This window comes from Seriola dumerili, unplaced genomic scaffold, assembly GCF_002260705.1.
Source record: "Seriola dumerili isolate Sdu_G_001 unplaced genomic scaffold, Sdu_1.0 BDQW01000073.1, whole genome shotgun sequence".
Lineage (NCBI taxonomy): Eukaryota > Metazoa > Chordata > Actinopteri > Carangiformes > Carangidae > Seriola > Seriola dumerili.
The window spans coordinates 6184501-6204214 of record NW_019174328.1 but is presented as its reverse complement, the minus strand read 5'-3'; the positions used below and the strand labels follow the sequence as shown (position 1 = coordinate 6204214).

General features: G+C 43.1%; 1 protein-coding gene across 1 annotated transcript; it reads left to right on the top strand.

Moving 5' to 3' along the window:
- The first annotated feature begins 613 nt into the window (after positions 1–613).
- Positions 614–19673, top strand: LOC111220790. The gene is made up of 22 exons (XM_022744011.1): positions 614–648; positions 742–819; positions 921–1036; positions 2438–2600; positions 6374–6519; positions 6623–6719; positions 7210–7359; positions 7619–7768; positions 8302–8558; positions 9621–9750; positions 10338–10532; positions 10997–11149; positions 12071–12288; positions 12619–12802; positions 12887–13042; positions 13392–13769; positions 15975–17951; positions 18745–18879; positions 18962–19036; positions 19132–19218; positions 19321–19412; positions 19547–19673. The coding sequence occupies exons 1-22, from the start codon at positions 646–648 to the stop codon at positions 19671–19673; spliced, it is 5067 nt and encodes a 1688-aa protein (XP_022599732.1). The 5' UTR covers positions 614–645.
- The last annotated feature ends 41 nt before the right edge of the window (positions 19674–19714 follow it).

Genomic DNA, 19714 nt, shown 5'->3' with positions numbered 1-19714 from the left:
TGGTGAATGTCCTAGGGGAAAATGTTGACAAAATGCAGCTTACCCGGAGAATTTTAGATCTGAAACAGGTGAGCATTGTAAAAGAACAAGCAAAAGAACTATTAATAATTAACGGAAGAACATTATACATGCTAAACAACTTTCTTGAGTTAAAGTTATACACATTCCCATATGTTAATGGTTTATATTACAATTTTGTAGGGGTTCCCAAGTCATTTATCTATGGCTGACTGTAATTTGTCTCCCAGGGTGTATGGTAAAGACAGCTGAGGTCATAGTTGGACTGTGTTCCCCTGTTTCCCTGCAGGATGAGCAGCTATACAGAAACCTTCATGAGGAGATCAACCACTTGGCCCTAAAACTGGAGAAACAAGGGAAGACAGATGGCAAAAACATCTCCAGCAGGAGGAAACACATCAATAAAATGTACACTTTGTCTCTTAAGTTGAACTGGTATGTTGCATGAAGCATATTCAATCTAAAGATGAATTGAAGACTGAACTTATCTGTATTGCCATCTGCTGTCTGTGTAGGTGGCTGAGGGTCCAGTCTCATCTGAAAAACTACCATGAAAATCTTCAGCTGGCACTGGAGGTGTCTTCGTTCTACCAACAGGCTGATAATACAGTGTTTGCTATTAATAACATGGTAAAATTCCCTGGCAGCTTAATTGTTTATTTTCCTCTTAGAGCTGTGATTCACATTTTACTCACTTGTACTGTTCTGTATCTTTTCTTTCAGAGGAAAAGCATATCTGCATCCAAAAAGCTGGACAGCTTCGGAGACAGAGAAATCCGTGACATTGCCAGTCAAATCATGGTAGGAAACATCTTTTTACTTTAAGCAGCACCAGTTGGTCAGATCCTGAAAGTGCGTTGCAGAAGCCTTCTCTAACTAACCTACAGGCCTGTGTGTGGTAGATGCTAGATGTTAGCGTGTCCCAGCTGTCTAATCTCCATCCCGCCCTGGCTGCTGGCGTCACACAGAAGCAGAGTGAGGTGAAGGACTGCTGGGCACTTCTTCAGAAGGTTTTAAGGTAAGACAACAGGCCAAGGATACCACAGAAAACTTGGTGGCCCTGTGAATACATGCGCCATTTCACCCAGTAACTGGTCCACATGTTTCCATTGAGCTGGAACTGTATTTTGGTGTAATTACTCATCTGGTACCCGACATTAAAAATCTGCACTGGCAAAACCTAGAAGAGGTTTTCCAAATGAAAATGAGCTTTCTGTCTCTCTCTTGATTAGGCATGTTTGATTTGGGTTTGAATCACTGAAAAATTATAAGCAAAGTGGAGGACCGGTCCATCTGGGTGTCTGGAGACCGCCTGCCACTCGTAGCATCACTCACCACACACTTTTTGGTTTATAATATTCGGTTTTCTGCACTGGAATTTGACAAAATGTTTGCTTACTGTACTAGTTGAATAATGTCTTGGCTCACTGAGTTAAATTGGCAACACGGTTTGTTCTCTTCTCACTATTAAACTCTTGCCATCACCTTGAATAGTCTGCTAAATCCAAGTTGAAACATGTTTACAAGAATATTTTGGATTTTTTACAGCATTTGTAAAACAGATTTATTGTTACTTTAATAGCCTACAGTAAGAATTCAGACCTGTTCATCATTATATTACCAGAAGCAATATCCACTTAATGAGCGCAGCCACATTTAAATGATGTGGTAATCTGAGAACCAAACTACAAGAAATGACACATTGATTGTGCACTGGGGTCCACACCTAATTACTGACAGTCTTACTGACGTACTGTTACATCCCTACAGCATGTGTTGTAAAACATGTGGCATTCTTTTAAATAATGTCCAAAAATATAAAAGGTAATTTCTGGGAAGCATCAGTACATTTCAAGACAATCTGTCCTGGATTTTTGATGCTTTTTGTGCAAAAGTAGGAAATTGGAAGTGATGGTGAAAAGGTCAGGGGATCATTAAACTTTGTAACTTTGTTTAGAGAAGCGCATTTAAATCATTAGGATCCATCCTCTGGGGACTATGAATATTCATGACAAATCTCATATCAGTCTGGCCAATAGTTTTCATATTATCTTGTTCTGCCTCAAAGCGTTGGACTCGCCAACGGATAACATTGCAATCCTTATACTCTACCTGCGCAAAAAGACTGAACATTTTCCATGTACATAATAATACTCCAGTCCACAGTTCTGACATCCATCTCCAACATCTCCTGCTTTCCAAATATTTCTCAGGCTGAGAGCTTCTCATGTCAGTGGGCTATCTTTAGATCCAAACATTACATCATCTCATCTGTCTTATCAGCTGTGTTTCATGGCTATTTAAACCAAATAACACAAACACTGGTAGAAAACTTCAGAGCCATAATTGGAGTTCATCATGGGCCTCTGAAGCCCTGCCGTCAGCACCACAGTAACCTCCTGCTCTGCTCGTCCTGCAGGAGTGACAGGAACACACTCTCTCCCATTGGCTCCGCTTTCACCAGGGAAGATGCTGACCCCCTGACACTGGCCCGAGAACCCCACTGCAACGTGGGAACGGAGCCACAAAGGATCATGGGAAAGGAGGTGAAGGAGGAGCAGAATCGACTGAAAGGCTGTGTGGTGAGTAGCTACGGTATTTCATTCTATTACTGGAGAAACCACACTGTGGCTCTTGACTGGGAGAGAACAACGCCATCAGTGCTGGCAAACGATGAGCTCAGCCTCTTCCAGTGTTACGACATCTGTGGCTGCAGAAAATGACGCACTTTGTCCCTTGGTTTGGAAAATGCCTGATTTACAATTTCAGCAGGTTTTTACTAAATAACAGTATTTCTGGAGTCAGATGTGCTATAGAGCAGTGGTTTCTATTCTTGGCACCCAACATACTGTTGGTTTTCCATCCTACCAGCTAGTTAGTGGCACTTAATAACATCATCTGATGTCCCAGTGCGTGAGGAAGCCCTTGATAAGGTGGTTAGGATGAATACCAGTTTGGCTCTAAAACTCAGAGCCCAGTGCTGTATAGAATAGAGGGATATATATCTTTGCTCTCTGTTTTACCACCAGACCTCTCTATCTCTTCACAAGAACCTTAGTCTGTAAATTTTATGAATATTGCTCTGTAGGAGTCACAGGAAGAGCTTTTTGAGGTGTTATTTACCCTGGCACAAAAATTACATAAGTTTCCACGAAAAATGTCAAGCCGTGACTGTACAGCATGGTTGAACGGTGGGCCAGAGCAAATATGCTTTTCCTGTCAACCCAACATTGTACTTTATGGTAGAATAATATCTTGGGCTTTCAACCACTCTAAGAAAAGTACACAGTCATTGGATTAATACTGTACTAATAGATGGTCTGTAGGTCAATCCAGGGTGAGTGGTCTATCTGCAGAGCATGTGGATTTCTCAGATACAACATTCCTCATCTTGGAGGCCTACCAGCATTTTATTGAACACATGGGTGCTCTTATAGTAATCCCACTGCCCATAAACTTACAAGGAAATACTATTTGCGTCTTTTAGAAGAGGAGGTGTTCAGAAACTTAAGTGTGTGGTATGTTAAAAACCAGTAATTATGTGTATATTTAGTCTTTTAAGTTAGCACATTAAATCTCTTCACAATCCATAAGTGAATGCACAGTGGCTGTTTGGGTTCAGCCCAGAGGTATCCCATAATGCAATGTTCCTCCCCTTTTGTTGACCCTGAGTTCTCGTGAAATCCCTGCTGTGCTTCTGGCCTTGTTTTGCCCAGTGAGAAAGTGCCCAGATGCTTGAGGAGAGAAAACTTCACTCTTTCCATTCTCCCCTTTTTTCTGGTTCAGTTTATTTCCCTGTTTTTAGGCTGTTACTGGCCTTGTGGCCTCGCCACCTGTGACAGGAGCCCATCAGGCCAGCAAGCCTCAGTCAGTTGTTTCTCTCAATGGGCACTGAGCTTGTTTCCATGGCCATCCTGAGCCCTTTCAGTGCAGTTAGTACTCTTTATTACAGTGGGAGCTGGAGTTACCTGGGTGCACTGTCTGTGGGAGCTCCACTTGTTACTCTTTATGGACTCCAAACAAAACCTGGCCAAACACAGAGCCAGGCATAACCACCAGTTGAACAGTAAAAGTAATTTGTCACATGCTTTCGCAGCGCTTTAACTTCAGCTTCTGGGTGTGCTGAACTGATTACAGTAGCCTATTTTTAAGGGTTCGAAATGCAGCCGCACAGGTCTGTTGGCTTGTAGTGACTCTGAGACGTTTGCATACGTGCTGGTAGACAGCAGTGTATCTGCAAACACATATTAGCACACTTTCTTTGTCGTGGTCTCCACCTCTGGTGAAATTTAACTCTGTCAGTTAAATGTAACTGTAAATGTTTTAGTGTCTGTATGTGCATGGGTACATGCATTATAATCTAAATGTCCATGTCTGTGTTAGCAGTGGTATGGCCTCTTGTTTCTGGAGGTAAACATGGCTATCGTCTGTTTCTCAGGCTAATTGTAGCCAGATGCTGGGGCTGCAGACCAGATGGGATTGGTGCTAAGTGATAGTTCTTGGCTGACATCACTTCATAGCACATTGCAGAAAGACACAGAGGGGAAGAGGAGCTCAGTGGAAAACAGATAAGAATCAACAGTACCCAGATAGGGAGAAGTATGCTGAAATACGAGATGGTTGGATGAGGCCAAAAACACAGAATACCATGGAATATGACATAGAAAATCAGTAAATGGCTATTTTTTGCTGCAGCTGACGTAATTGTCTTTCATATGGCTGAGTAGGATGTTGAGTGCACCACAGGACTTGTTTACAGTGGAAGCCACTGTGAAAGATTAAAGACAGAAGCAAATATCTGAGGAGGAGATATCAGTGATGGTTATCAACTCCGTCAAATGAATCACAGTAGAATGTTAGTTTTGCAGCTTGAACACATAAATGGGCCGATAATGTGCCTCTCTGAAACTCAGACTTGCCTATAAAATGGCTGGCATGTTAGTAAATGATGTTAGACCCCTTCAATTTACTGCATCTCTCGCATAATTTTGGAGGCGACACTTTTCTGTCTGACTCACGTCTTCTATAAGCCCAGTCAGAAAATAACATGATTAAATTAAATTTACTCCATAAAACACTATTATTAATGGATGTTTTGTGCTTTTTGGCTGTTGTGTAAATTCAGCATTTCTGATTTTTTTAATTTGAAAGCACTGACTGATGCATATTTGCCTTGTTGGTTGTTAGAGAGCTTACTTGTGCCAGCACTTTTTTACTAGCATATGTAAAAGACATTATGTTATATAGAACAATTGACACAGCATGGTTGGCATAATTCATACAGTTAGACAGAGAAATGTCAGCATAAGTAAATGTAAATTCATAGTTTATTTTTCTCTGTTATATTTATGCCAACTAGATTTGGTATGTAAAGCTCATAGGAAGAAGTACAAACAAGTATGTACAGTACCAAAAATCAAACCAAAAAATATTTCTATCAAACACACACTGCTGCATTGGTCCTGTTGGACGCTATTGCAATACAGTGTTTAAGACAGCCTTTTGCAGTGGACTGCAGTTGGTAAAAAGACCAACTATCAGGATATCCTACTTTGCAATAGTCCAGATACATGTAACTCTCATTGGAAACCGCAGAGCCCTTTGGCCAACCTTTAGAATACTCAGATGGTTGTAAAAGAGGCTTAGTGGCTGTTGACGTCTTTAATATATTTCTGCACATAGACAAGGTCTGTAGCTCTGGCACTGACCTTTCTAAAAACTCCACTGCATAGTTCTAAACAGAGACAGAGTGGACAGCCATGGAAATCAGAAAAAGAAAAAACACTGCTGTATTTAATGAGAATTGGGCATAGGGGATTTAAAGAAAGGGTTGTATTTCCAACTGCAATGGTTCTTTGGTGCTTTTTAGTCATCAAAGTGGTATAGCACATGTTGGCAACCTTGTTAGGTGTAATGTGTTCATTCATAAAGCAATTATCATTTATTTAAACATTTGCTGCCATCTGTAGTATTTTATTACAAACTTTGATGCTGTCAAACAGAAAAAGCTGCTTGTATCTGTAGCCTGGTCTGGGTTATTTCACTGAGAATAGCCAACCTTTGAAAGAAAGTGTGCTTTTGGGTAATTTACAGGAGAGACTTGACTCTACTGTGGGCAGCTGTCCATGTTGTCCAGCCTCCAGCCACATTGTAACATTCACATTAGCAGTGAGCTATAGCAATGCCTCATTGTCTAGTGACTGGTCATAGCATGAAATCCTCCATCTGAGATGTTTATGCATCTCGTCAACATTTATTCGGTGGATGGCTGACAGAGAAAGCAAAACATTACTCACATGTCATGTTGCTGATCTTTTAGATTTTCCTACAGAGACTTTTGCTCTTTTATCCACAGAGTATTGTTGAATGTGGGAGTGGTAGGAGAACACCGAGCAGCCAAAGCCAGGAACAGCAATCAGTGAACCACACCTCTTCGCCCATGGGAGACAGCCCTGGCCGTGCAAATGATGTCATGGTCAGACATCAATTGAAGGGGGAAAGGTGACATTTCAACCTGGCTTCTCCCTCTCTCTCTGTGACTTACATAATGAGAGGTCTTTATGTAAGTCATAATTGGAGTCACATGTCTGTGTTTTCTTTGCAGCAGGAAGCCCAGAGCAGAGCCTAAAGTTGCCTCTGTCCCACAAGGCCACCCACAGCTTCACATACAGCTTCAGAAGTTCACCGTGTCTGCTGACAAGGTGACCTGACCCCTGCTGGGCACACCTGCATTTCCCTTTACACCAAAAATCACCTTTCCAAAGCGTCTGTATACACTACAGAACATATGCTGACACAGAAACGGTTCATCTTGCGTAAAATCCTGTGAGCTCAACCTCAGAATTCATTACTATGAATGGTCAAGTCAGCAATGCAGTTGTACTCATCGGTTATTACACCCTTTTCTTGTAACTAGCCACAGACGTTATGTCACATTTTTAAATGAGACTTAGTTGTCATGTGTTCAAGTGTGACTTGTGTGCTACTGTTTTCTCGTTTCCAGTAACTGTCTTGATTTTTTTTTTAACAAATGCTGAGTGTGCTTAAAGGTCAGGATGGGCTACATCACCTGGATCCTGGTTGCTGTAGCTCTTGGCAACTAAATGCCATCTTCGTTGCAATCAGATATTCCTCATTTAAATTGTTCCCCTCTGTAATTCTTTCCCTGTTTGTCTCTTCTCTCCACGTCAGACTCTGTCCTGGCTGAAAGACAACGTGTCCATGGCCACACAGGTGTGTTCAATAGCCAGCTTTGAGGGACTGGAGGCTGCCAGGAGGTATCAACACACTCTGGAACAAGAAATCCTCACTAACAGAGCCAGGATAGAGGTGGTCAAAAGGGTAAGCGGAGGCACACTGTCACATTCAGTTTCTCTTAAAACATAAGCACTGGATGAATGTCCTAAATAAAAACATTCCCCATATTTTGCAAACCGGGCACCCTGACAGGTCTGGTTTGTGTACTAATCAAATAACGAGCTGACATTTCTACTGAGACAGCTTTAGGTACCCAAAGCTTCAGATTAGGTCTATATTTGATAACAAAATTCCCAGTCCTAAATCATCACATGCTCTCATCAGTTTAATGCTCCTTCCTCAGGAGGGCCACGGACTGGTCCGTGCACAGCACCCAGGCAGCGCCAAGATCGAGGAGTTCCTCGGCCAGCTGGAAGTCCTGTGGGAAGAGTTGCGGAGGAGGCACCAGAGGAACGCTGTGTTTCTGCAGGCCTCAGAGGAGCTTGGTTTTAGGGTAAGATTCATAAAATATTTCACAACAAGCAGTTGAATTCTTGAGTCATACTGAGGCAATTACTCACCTCTGAAGTTATAGGGGAGCTTTATGGTTATGACGGATGATTCTGGATCAGTCCTCCCATTGTGAGACACTTTATGCTGGCCCAGAGCCCGGGCTGTATGCACTCATGGTTAGAAGCTCCTCTACTTTCATCTTTACTACCTTAATTGGTAGAGTCTGTATGATAGATCCCCAATTTATGAAGGCTAATTCATGGGACATAAATTCAAGTTTCCATATAATTCAATAAGGAGATGGAAAGAGGCTACAAATTTACCCAGACTGATGGTTTAGTTGGAAAGTGTGAATCTTTTAGTAGAAAGGTGTAGGTCAGAGCATGATCTACTTCCATTAGTTATTCTGTACCTGTTACTATATCTTTTGTACAGTGCATTACTTCTGTTTGTCTTCACTGCACACCACATTACTTGCAGATCACAGCAGCAAAACTTCTACATTATTCGCCTGTCTGCTTCTCTACTGTATAGGTTGTAAAAGTGCTCCAGGCCCTGGGCAGCCTGGAGGCCTGGTTGGAGTCCGTGGAGCTTTCCATAAAGGAATCTGCGCTAGCCGGTGACCCAGAAACAATGAGCATGGCTGAGAGGGAGAGCTGTCTTCTGGAGAAAGAAGTGGCAGCACGCAGCCTGGAGCTCAGTGCTCTGAGGCAAGAGGTGGACCGTCTCCACAGCCACAGTCACCCACACACACAATGCCTGCCAGCACGCATGGAGGAGGTGGAAAGAAAGTGAGTTTTTCAGAGGAGGAGAGGGAAAGGTCAGGGGTGCCTTGATGTCTCTCATCATGGAAGATGTTATGGATGAGTCTTCAGACTCTGGTAGTTTTTGCTCATCACTGTGGTCAGGAAATAAAGTAAGAATTTTGTCAGTGTTTCCAAGGGGTCACAGGTTTATACTCACCATGTCTGTAATCCAACATGGAAGAGTTTATTCATAAAATCCCCTGTTCTTATTTAAGACAAACAATTTCACCCCATAAACCACAGAAATATATATCCATAGATCTCAGGAGCTGCTTTTTTTCTCTAACCTGGCAAAAAATATTCTCCATGCGCTCATTCTTTGCAAGACTCTCAAGTTTATTCATTTGTGATTCATGCAGCACTTAGTGAGGTCTACCCCACAGTCCTGACATGCACTTCACCCACAGCTTGTCAGTGTGTGTCAGAGTCACCCATTCCATGTTTGCAAGGTGACGCCTCTCTTTGGTTGGCCCTCGAAAGACAGGTTGTTGCCATGGGCTCTCAGTAAAACCTTATGATGTTGGCCTTTTTTACAGGACATACCTATGTCCATAAACACAAGTTCAGACTCTGTAAAGAACACAAAGCTGACCAAAGAAAATAAAGAAACGGAAAGGGCTTGGTTTAAGTGTTTCCAGGGTGGGGGTGTTATATGGAGCAGGGATGGACACTGGTGCAGTCTGAGGGACCATTGATGCAGGTAGAGGCTCTCACTGGGCAGCTGTAAGACAGTTGGGATGATGTCATTATTTAACACTACATACAAGCAACTTAAGGCTCATTTATTCTGGAAAAAATACACTTTCAAATTGCTGCCTTTACCATCCCAAGTATAAACTCTGCACGGACAGAGTACCTTCATGCCCTGAAGTACAGGATATGTTTATGTGACACATGATATATGATTACATAAACAGTGGTCTAGTATGGTAACTTGTGGTCTGTGTAATGTGGTTCTGTTGAAGTATGTAGGGTTGTATATAAGGATGTGGATTACAGTTAAGGTGTAGCTGGTCATTGAAACATTCCTGCTGGTGTGTTTCCTAGGTACCACCGTGTCCAGAGTGCCCTGACCCAGCAGAGCTCAGAGCTGCAGGACACACGAATGCTGACCGAGTTCCTGGAGCGCGTGGAGCTGGAGGAGAGCCAGGACGGCTGCAAGTATAGCCTGGGCCAGGTGAGAAACATTTTACCAAAGGTGGTGCTCAAAGGTTCATCTTGGCCAAAGTTAAATAAAAAAAATCGAATTTAACTATAGTTGTTTCTAAAAAAAATACAGATTTGTGAGGTTTCTGCCTCGATCACAAAGAAATTGAGGTGAATGGAATTTCATTCATGAGGTTCAAAGTATAAAAAAATGAAACAGTTAAGATTCAACAGGATCATGCCTTTCCAGAAACAATGTCCTGACTCCTCTCAATAATCCACAGATCTCCCTTAGAACAGAACTACTTTCTACTGAACATATAGTCCTCAACGTAATAGGTACTCTGTTTCTGGATACAGATGTGGCTGATGAATTTTTCAGTTTAATTAAAACATTATTCCATTCACTTCCATTGTATTGGGTGGCATTAGAAATGAATATAGATATAAATATAAACCTGAGCAAATAAAACCAAAACTATCTGCTTGATTAAAGACCACTATGGGGAGTGTTTTTTATTATTTGGCTAAACAGACCTCTTTTTTTTTAATAATGGTCCATTCATTCAACTACTGTAGATTAATCAATAGCAATTTTTCTGTCTGTGTACCTAACAGCCTCTCCACAGTGAGATTTCCTCAGCTCCTACATTGCTTGGACTACAAAGCAGTAGCAGTGGTGAGCCCCTGATAGAAAGCATGGGGGACCCTGTGGAGGAACTACGTGAGGCTGTAGAGATGCTGAATGACACTGTTAGGGAAAGAGGCCGATCACAGAGCCATGACCAGGCCATCCAGGAGCTGCTGAGCAAGGTAAGGAGATGGGAATCAGTTAGACGTGTGCATATGGGAGCTCTACATCTAGTTTATTAGAACTGATTGTGGCCACAATGTTTGTTAAGTTATAATGACCTTAGACGATGCTGAATAGTCTGAATGGTTTTTAAATCGTTCCACTTTTGTCACAAACAGTTGCACAAACCAATAGTGCCACATCTGGTTTCCTTTTGTCTGTGGCTACGACTTTAATAGGCCCCAAACGAGCCACCACTCCCCTTCACATGAGCGTTTTTGCGTTAATTCGATTTATTCTTGGTAAAAAAAATCAGTACACATGTCAAAATAGAACATACACACATGCCTGGAGGGGACTTCCTGACAGCATTTTAAACACTAATTTGCAATGTGGCTCTCATTGGAAAACAAATAATACACAGTGCAGTATAATGACTTAATGGCATCCTACGAGTACTCATGATGACTTTGTGCCTCACCAGCATGCCAGCCTGGCAGTGCGCGTGGAGGAGTGCTTATGCTGCAGCAAGGAGCTCAGCCTGGACATACTAGAGAGGGAGACAGACATGGCTGTCCAGTGTGAGCCAGACCGCTGCGGCCTAGAAGCTCTGCAGGAGAAGCAGGACCACCTGGAGGTGAGAGGAAGATGCTGGCACATGTCGTAATTTTGGTGTAAACATTTATAATGATTCACTGGTGCTAATATGATCCAGTATTCCATTCCACTGACTCTTGATTCTGGACTTTTTGTTCTGTGTAATGAAAAAAGGGAAGCCCCCCCCCCTCATTCTCGCACTTGCCTCCAACACATTGTTCCACAGTGTGTTTCCTGTTGTGCCAGATTTTCTCACATCTAAAAAAGGGCCAGCCCACCCCGCTTTGTGCTGTGTTTAATTTATTATATAAACTGTGCTATGCAATCACACACATACACACATAGAGCGTGCAAAAGTTTATTATTCACACAGGATATTTATTTATGCCTGTGTGAGTCACTGTTCTGTAAGCTCTCAAAGTGTGTGTGTGTTTGTGAGTAAATGTGGTGGGGTGTGTATGTGCCTCCGTGGGTCATGGGGTTGGAGATGTGAGGTTGGGAATGGTAAAGTTCTGTGTGAGTCATTTTTGGGCAGTGTTATGTTTATCACACATACACACACACACACACACACACACACAGCTGTCTGGACTTGATACCATTGAAGAGCAGAAATGACCTAATCTCCTAAACTGAAATAACTGTGCCGTCAGCAGACAGGCATTCGCAACTCAGTGTTGTTGAAGCTTACTGTAGCTGAGAAACGTTATGAAGTATTACTCCCAGAGAACCCTCAACTCTATTAATTACTGCCTCGTCAAAGGGAGAAAAAAATGGTCAAGATTGCAAGCTTGCTATAGCGTGGCAGCCCATATGTAGACCATATGGGTCTCTAGCTGAATAATATGCATAAAGCTATGGGGATGAGGTCATAGTCTTACAGAGATACAATTGGTACAGGCTGTCTGAGTGATACCGGGTTTGATGGGAGATGATAGATTTTTACTTTGATTCTCCACAGATTGACTATGAAATCATCAGGGAGGAGGTGAAGGAGATGGAGAACCTGGCTTCTCGGTTGGAGGAGCTGTGCCCAGAGAGAGTCCACGTACTCGGGGCAAAGATCCAGGCTATGCTGCAGGCCTGGACCGAGCTGGGAAAGAGTGTGACGGAGAACAAATCCCGTCTGCAGGAATTTGTGCAGCTCCAGGACTTCTTCAGGAGCTACCTCGCCATGATGTAAGCAGGGCATGGGGATGCTTTGACCCCTTTCTGAGCCAGACGTTCTTTTGTAATGCTCTTTGTGAAAACATCTGCCCATTACAATATCTTTTCAAGGAAAGAACAGGATGTTCTACTTGTCAAGTACAGGTCCCTGGTGGAATGTATAATTTAAGATGTGCTGAGGAGGTCAGCACAAGTTTCCTGGGCCGAGTGTGACAAGGCGATGAATGTCTGTCCTATCAGGGAGTCTGGTCATTCTCATGTTCTGTGAATGTATGGCTTTTCTCACAGCCCTGTTCCTTGTCTCCTCACCCCCTCTTACCCCACCCCCACTCCTCTGGATAGCTCATGGACAGAAGACACCAGGTCATGCATTTTCTCAGATACCGCCTTGCATCTTGGGAAAGATGGGCAGAGGCCCCTGGCTGCAGAGCTGGACATACAGATTGAGCAAAAGTTTGAGGAGTTTGATGAGCTGGCAGCCACAGGGAGGGACGTTTTAGACAAAGAACACCACCTCACACAGATGGTGAGCAGCACTCACTGTGATCCTTGAATGTATTGTTTGATTATTTTTTTTCTGCTTTTACAAACCCTGTGTAATGTCTTGCAGGTTAGAGAACGCATGGAAGAACTGAGGAGTATGCTTGGATGGATCTTGGTGCATTGGAGGGCTCAGAAACAACAGTGGCTTCACAAGAAGAGCAGACAGGAGCCTTCACAAGATAACATTTACTCTGAGGCCACAATGTACTCCCCATTAACAGAGGTACATGAGCAGAAAGGCACTTATTATAGGGATAGACTTGGACAGAATTGTGCCCTTTGTGTACAGTGTCATATTTCACAAATCGAGGTTTGTTTGTTTTTTTAAAGTTTGAAAAGTAAAACAACTAATAAACCACAAAATCATAATAATCACATAATAAATCACAAAACCTCAAAAATGAAGGACTGAAAGATGAAGACGGGCTGTTGATGAAGAGTGGGGGAAACAATGCTAGTGTCTCGTTTAACATGTTTCCTGCTATCGTAAATAAAACATTGGTGCTATAGATTGAATAATTTTCTACCAATGTACATTCTGTTAATTCTTTTTTTCATGGCTTCCTAAACAGAGTTTAGCTCCTGAGCTGGAGGCCTACCAGTCCCATCAGTCCCCAGTCATCAGCATTGATGAAGACAAATTAAAGGCAGCAGGAGACAGCCAATCCTCATCCCTCCTGCCCAGACAAACTGGACAACAGGAGGAGAAGCAGATAGAGGATGGGTACGAGGTCATGAACAGTATTGGACCACGTGGGGGCGAGGCTTCCTCCTCAGAGTCTCCCAAACCCTCCATTGTGGTCCTCAAAGAGCCAAACAGCCCCACTCTAGGGGGCACGGTCAACCTCATCCTTAGCTTTGGTAACACAGGGGACAGCCAAGTTCAGTTGCTTGACCCACCTGCTAGGACTGATGAGGTAGTGGAGGACACCTCTGAGCCTGTCCACAGGGTGAGAAATGCATTCATCACTTCACTCTAGAAGTCACGAAACATCAGCATTACTGGCTACACACATTTCTTCCCCAAAAGTACTGAAACAAATGATATTTATTGCTGTTCTTAAAGGACAATTCAGTAACATTCATTCTCTGTAATGACATGCATGGGATCTCCCTCCTAGACTGTCTGCTGCTGTTCATTCCTCCCTCTCCTTTGGCCTTCATATCTTCCTTTTTCCCCATTTTCTCCCTCAGCCCACTGTGCCTCAATCTTCTGCCTGTAAAAACTTTTGGAGGCGCTGCCAGGGGCTTTTGGAAAATACTTTGGGTAGTTTAAAGCGAAAGAGAAAGATTTATCGGCAGAGTGCAAATGAGGTAAATTGCGCGGATTGAATTGGAATTGCATGCTGCGTCTCGAAGTGTGCTGGGGATGCATGCTGTGTGTAGTTGTTTTCTGGTGGCAGCATGCTCTACTAACCCTGTTACAAGGTACAGTCGGTATACTGCCTCCCCACGTTGTTGCCTTGTCTGTTAACCATGAGTAAAAGGAAATAAGTCATGCCAGAGTGCAATCATATCTGCACTCACACCATCTCCAAAGACATTGTGGCTAGAAAATTTACAGTTAATGAGAGAAAAGTGAGAAAAGACAACAAACCATTTTACTGTCAGATTTCCCACATAACCGCACTCATAAATGTAAATTCAAAACCAAGTAAAGTCTGTTTCTAATGAAGTATATTATGTTATGATATTTAGTGGGATGGGAAAGGAGAGGTGCTACTTTCACAATCCATTAGTTAAAATATAAAAATAATCAATGAAATACAGTGATACATCTGATCTCCAATTAGTGAACAATAATTTGCTCTGTTTTCAGAGAGAAATCCTGTTACCAATTTGTCATAAATTACCATAATCTATACATTGAATTTATACCAAATATATAGTTTTAAGTCAACCCAAAAGATTATTTCAGTTATATTAAAATTGTATTAAAATGTTTCGAAATTGATTCATTTTCTTCAAATGAAAGTGGCTTGAAGAAATGGATTGCAAAATATGTTCGAGGGCATTTTATTTAAGAATAGACTATGAATATTCTTAGCAGTGTTTGCATTTAAAGGAGTCATGTAACTTGTCATACAGTCCAGCCTCATTAACGAGGTATTTACTAAGTAACTTTGAGGCACTGAAAACAAATGTGTATAATTTGGATTTCCTAGAATGAATGTGAATCCACCTTTGCAATCATCTGTCAGTTGTCACTTGGCCCTTTCAGCTTGTCTTGTGTAAACTGAGATGAATGGTTTAAGTCCCAACAGAAAAACAAACAGTGAATCAGTGTGTTTATAATCCAACTTTCCTCCGACATTAAAACTTTTCTTTGGACCTCAGCTTGTTCGATGAGCCAGGTTTTAGAGCTGGAAACAGACAGAGAGAGACAGAATGAGGGTGATGAGTAAGAAAGCACACAGAGTCATCTCCCTGCTGTGAATGTTGACAGAAGCTCTCTCTGCTCATGATGTAAACCTGGTCTTGTTTGGATCTCCGTGGCTTTGCCACAATTGTGTATAATAAGTGACCTCACCCTCACTTCCTGTGAAACTTGTGCTCCAAAATGGCTCCCAGTAGGAGTGCGCCAATACAGGCCATTATACACGGAACTATTGCTGAACTTTAAAGAAAGGCCCCCAGACTGCACACCATGATTTATAGTCTGGGGCTTCCACAGAAACAAGAGATTAGTCACAGAGTTGAAAGGTCAAGCCATTACAGCTGGCTATGACGGCATGTGCAGCCACATATGATTTTGATTAAGTCCTGCAAGTGTACGAGTGCAATCATGTCCATGTTCTTTTGTCCTTTCATCTAATTTTTTTGTCTTTCCTGTTTCTTATACATTTGTGTTGCTGTATGAGGCTCATACATTCCTGAATCCATTGTTTTCTTGGATGAGTGGGGTGTAGAGAAACAGAGGCTTATGTTTGTCACTGAAAAGTAGCTGATTGGCTTAGTCAGTTTTGCTCTCATGTCATCATTCATCTGTAACACATAAAACGGCTCTTGTTCTCGCAGAGAGCTGCAAGGCTCTGGCCTGCAGCACGCATGAGTCTCTCTGGGGATAACCATTTACAATAAGGCATTTGCAGCTTTAGTGAAATGACTGCTCATGCTCATGCACATGCCTAATATCCTTTTCTCTCTCTTTATAGGTAAGTACCTACTTGCATGTCAAAGATAACAACTTGGCTGCGGCCCCCGTGTATGAGAGTATCACCCTGCCCCGCCAAAAGAGCCGCTCTGGAGCCTCAGCCTCCCCTACTTTCCTGTCATCCTCATCCTCCTCGCCATCTTCCTCTACACCTGCACCTCAGATGACCAACGTAACCTTCCACCCTCTGATGGGGAGCGGCAGCAGCTCCATCTTCAGCAGCCTCAAGAGAATGGGCAAGAAAAGAAAGAGAAAGAGAGATGCTCGCAGACACACTATCCAGAAAATCATGGGGGTGGAAGAGCAAACAGAAGGGATGCCTCATTATGCCTGTGAGACAATCACATATGACACACATACATGGCCGCTGAAGGAAGGCAGGAGGAAGAAGAGTTCACCAAAGAGCCCAGCCAGTGGGGATGGAGTAGACGCTATAGCCTATATGAAGAATCCCTTGTTGAGGGACATTGATACAGAGTGTTCAGGAGAATACAGCATTACTCCTTATGCTGTATCAGAAGGGCCAACCACTTTATCTTCCACAAGCCAGGTGAGAAGCCACTGCAGATTCCTCTCTTTGGGCTCTGTGCTGAGCTTTGACCTACCTAAGGACATGACCCTCATCCCCAGCATTCAGGACATCATCACAATTGCCCCCCCTGAGTCCAAAAAAGGAGCAGGGACTGATCCGGACCCCCACTCCCAGAGACACTCAGCCCTGAGCTCTTTCAAACAGACTCGGCCCACTCCTGCCATCACACACAGTTCATCAGATTTCATCTTCTCTGAAACACAGACTTCGACAGTTGGAGCTAAAGCTCTTCCTGATGTGGACAAGAGTTCCCAACCACCGCCTCCTCTTTCCGCGCGTGATGATGAGGATCAGACTGTACCATGCAACGACCTGTCTAAAACCCAGTTCAGTCTGCAGGAGGATGCAGAACAGGAGTGGGATAAAATGTCATCCGAGGTTAAAACCAGTACAGCTGACAGGGATGGGACCAGCCAGCCTTCTCAGCTCCCTATTTATGTGAACCAAGCCCAAAGTACAGCTGCACATAAACATGAGTGCCCTAGTGTCCACACACTCATTCGCGACCTAAATGGACACCAGTACCACAAAACTGCAAGACCTCATAGTGTGCGTGAAGAGAGCCCTGGACTTCAGTGCCTGAGCCAAGCTTCTCACATGGTAGTGAATCTGAAGTCAACAGTGAGTGTGAGTGTTCGTCAGGACTCAGTGGACTCTGGTATCTCCACTTCCAGCAGCATCAAGCTTTGCACTGATGCACCATGTCCAGATATCCTGCAGCCTAAGGGAGTAGTGGGGAGGCTCATGTCCCTTGAAGTGGGAGGTATAGACTGCACTAAATCAAGAGAGAACAGTGTAACACCCTCAGGCCTGTCTCCAGACACCGCAGAGCTAGAAACAGAGCCTGTCCACCTCGACCATCAGCAGTTTGAAGAGGAAGAAGAAGAACTGGAGGACATCTGGAATCAGACTACTAACTACAGACAGAGCATCTGCTCAGACATCATGTACCAGCCCGAACAGGAAGACACCGTACCCTCAGACCAATCCAGAGAGCCTCGTTCTCGGTCGCCTTCACCTAAGACACCGGCTGTGCTCTACAGGAACCTGGTCACAGCCTCTGCACCCAACCTCCTCGTGGCAGAGTTCAGACTGCCGTCCCACATTCAGAGCTTGCTTGGTTATGACAAGGACCAGAGTCCCAAAAGTCACCTCCCTCCACTGGCTATAGGAGACAGGAGGTCGTGGGCAGCATTTCCCAACAGGGAACCAGCCAGCAAGACTGCAGTGACAGTGAATGAGACAGCATCTGATCCAGTGAAGCTGCCGGATGTGGGCGACAATCAGAGATACATTTATCAATACAGAGAGGATGAGGAGGAGGAACAGGAGGTGAAGGAGGCAAATGTGGGGGAGGAGGTGGATGAGCGCACAGGTTGTTTGAAGGTGAGGTCAGAGTTTGACATACTGTGACGTCTACACCTATGACACTGTCCTGTTTGACCTTTTCCCTTTAGAGGGTCAGTTCACTCGCCCATATTGGTCCGCAGCCATGCAGACTGTTTAAGTTTTATTTGCCCAGGTTTTGAGAAATTGGTCTTTACGATTTCTGCTTTCACCAAAGTACAAAGGAGATGAATAGAATTTTGTTCGTGGTGCTCTAAACATTTTCAGAAATAACAATTTTGAAAAAACTAACATTAACGTCCCTTTCCAGAAACAATACCTTGGTTATTTTATTGTTCTCAGAGGTGGAAAATTGTCTTTGGCCCATCTGGCAGTTCATTAAAACATTAAACCATGCACAAATAAATTGTATAACAAACAAAGTCAAAGAAATAAAGTGGTCACCATGACAACTGCAGATTTCTGGTGGCAAAGACTGATATCTCAAAGCCAAGATAAATAAAACCAAAAATATCTCCATGTCTAGATAGCACTAGAGGTTAATGAGAAAATATATTTTATGTAAATTGGGTGAAGTGACCCTTAAACACACTTGATTCATCTACTGGAAGTTTAATTAGTGTAAATTAGTGTTTACTCAATATTAATTAGTATACCAATAGTTATTTGTATGTAATGAAATATGTATTGCAAAACTTAAGATGTCAACATGTAATTGGGGCAAGCAGCTTTTAGCACTTTTGCTGTGTAGATACTAAAGATAACACAACTGCATGAACAAGTAACATTTTTTTCATCAGTCATGACTGTGGAAACTTCTCTTTCTAAACAGGACCAGTCCATGAGTCTACTGTCCATCCATATGGATTTGGATGGGGCCTGTTGCCAAAGAAAAGCCTCACAAAGCCTGGAGGACATGGAGAAGCAAGAACAGCTGATGGCCACAGGAGGGCGCTGTTTCACCCTGGTGAGACTTCATGCAATCCGTGTAGCTCTTTGCATATAACAAATACAGCTTGTATCATTGACCGCAGTGTTAATTCAAACAGAGTGGAAAGCCTGAGCTGCAGTCAATGGAGGGAACGCTCGAGAGGAAGCAAAAGCTGCAGCTGGGTGGAAAGAAAGTAAGAACAGCCCCATTCAGTGTTTAAGCCAGCGGCACAGTCAGCAAATGTAAAGCCCGCAGTCAGCAACACACACGCTTATCTTATTTTCACAGGCGACCTCCAGAGGCTGGAACTCCTACCATGCTGTCCTATATAGACACACCTTGTGCTTCTACCAGGAGAGAAAGGATACACTGAGGGTAAGCGGAAAAGAAGTACAGCAAACTGAGGAGAACAGAAATGATAAATAATTGAAGTGGATAATATGAAGCTAATGATGATCAATCTGTGCTGTGTTGCAGAGTTCTGCATGTGGTCTGCCGCTGAACCTCATGGGAGCTGAGTGTTCACCTGCACCAGAGTACACCAAAAAACCCAACTGCTTTCGACTACGGTGAGACTGTAATAACGACTCAATTGCAGTGATGATGTTATAAATTATACAGATTGAAAGGCAGTGATAGATTTAGGTTTAGGTTTAGACAGCTGTGTGTTTGAACCCTCTGTCATCTCCATGTTAACCTTCAGGCTCCGTGATGGGTCTGAATATCTGCTCAATGCACCCTCACGCTTTATGATGAAGAAATGGATGATGAAAATACAAGCAAACACAGGTAAACATAATTATTTCAAAGCTCATTTATGCCATGAGTGAGTTTATGTTCCATGAATCATATTTATGTCAGCTGTGTGTTT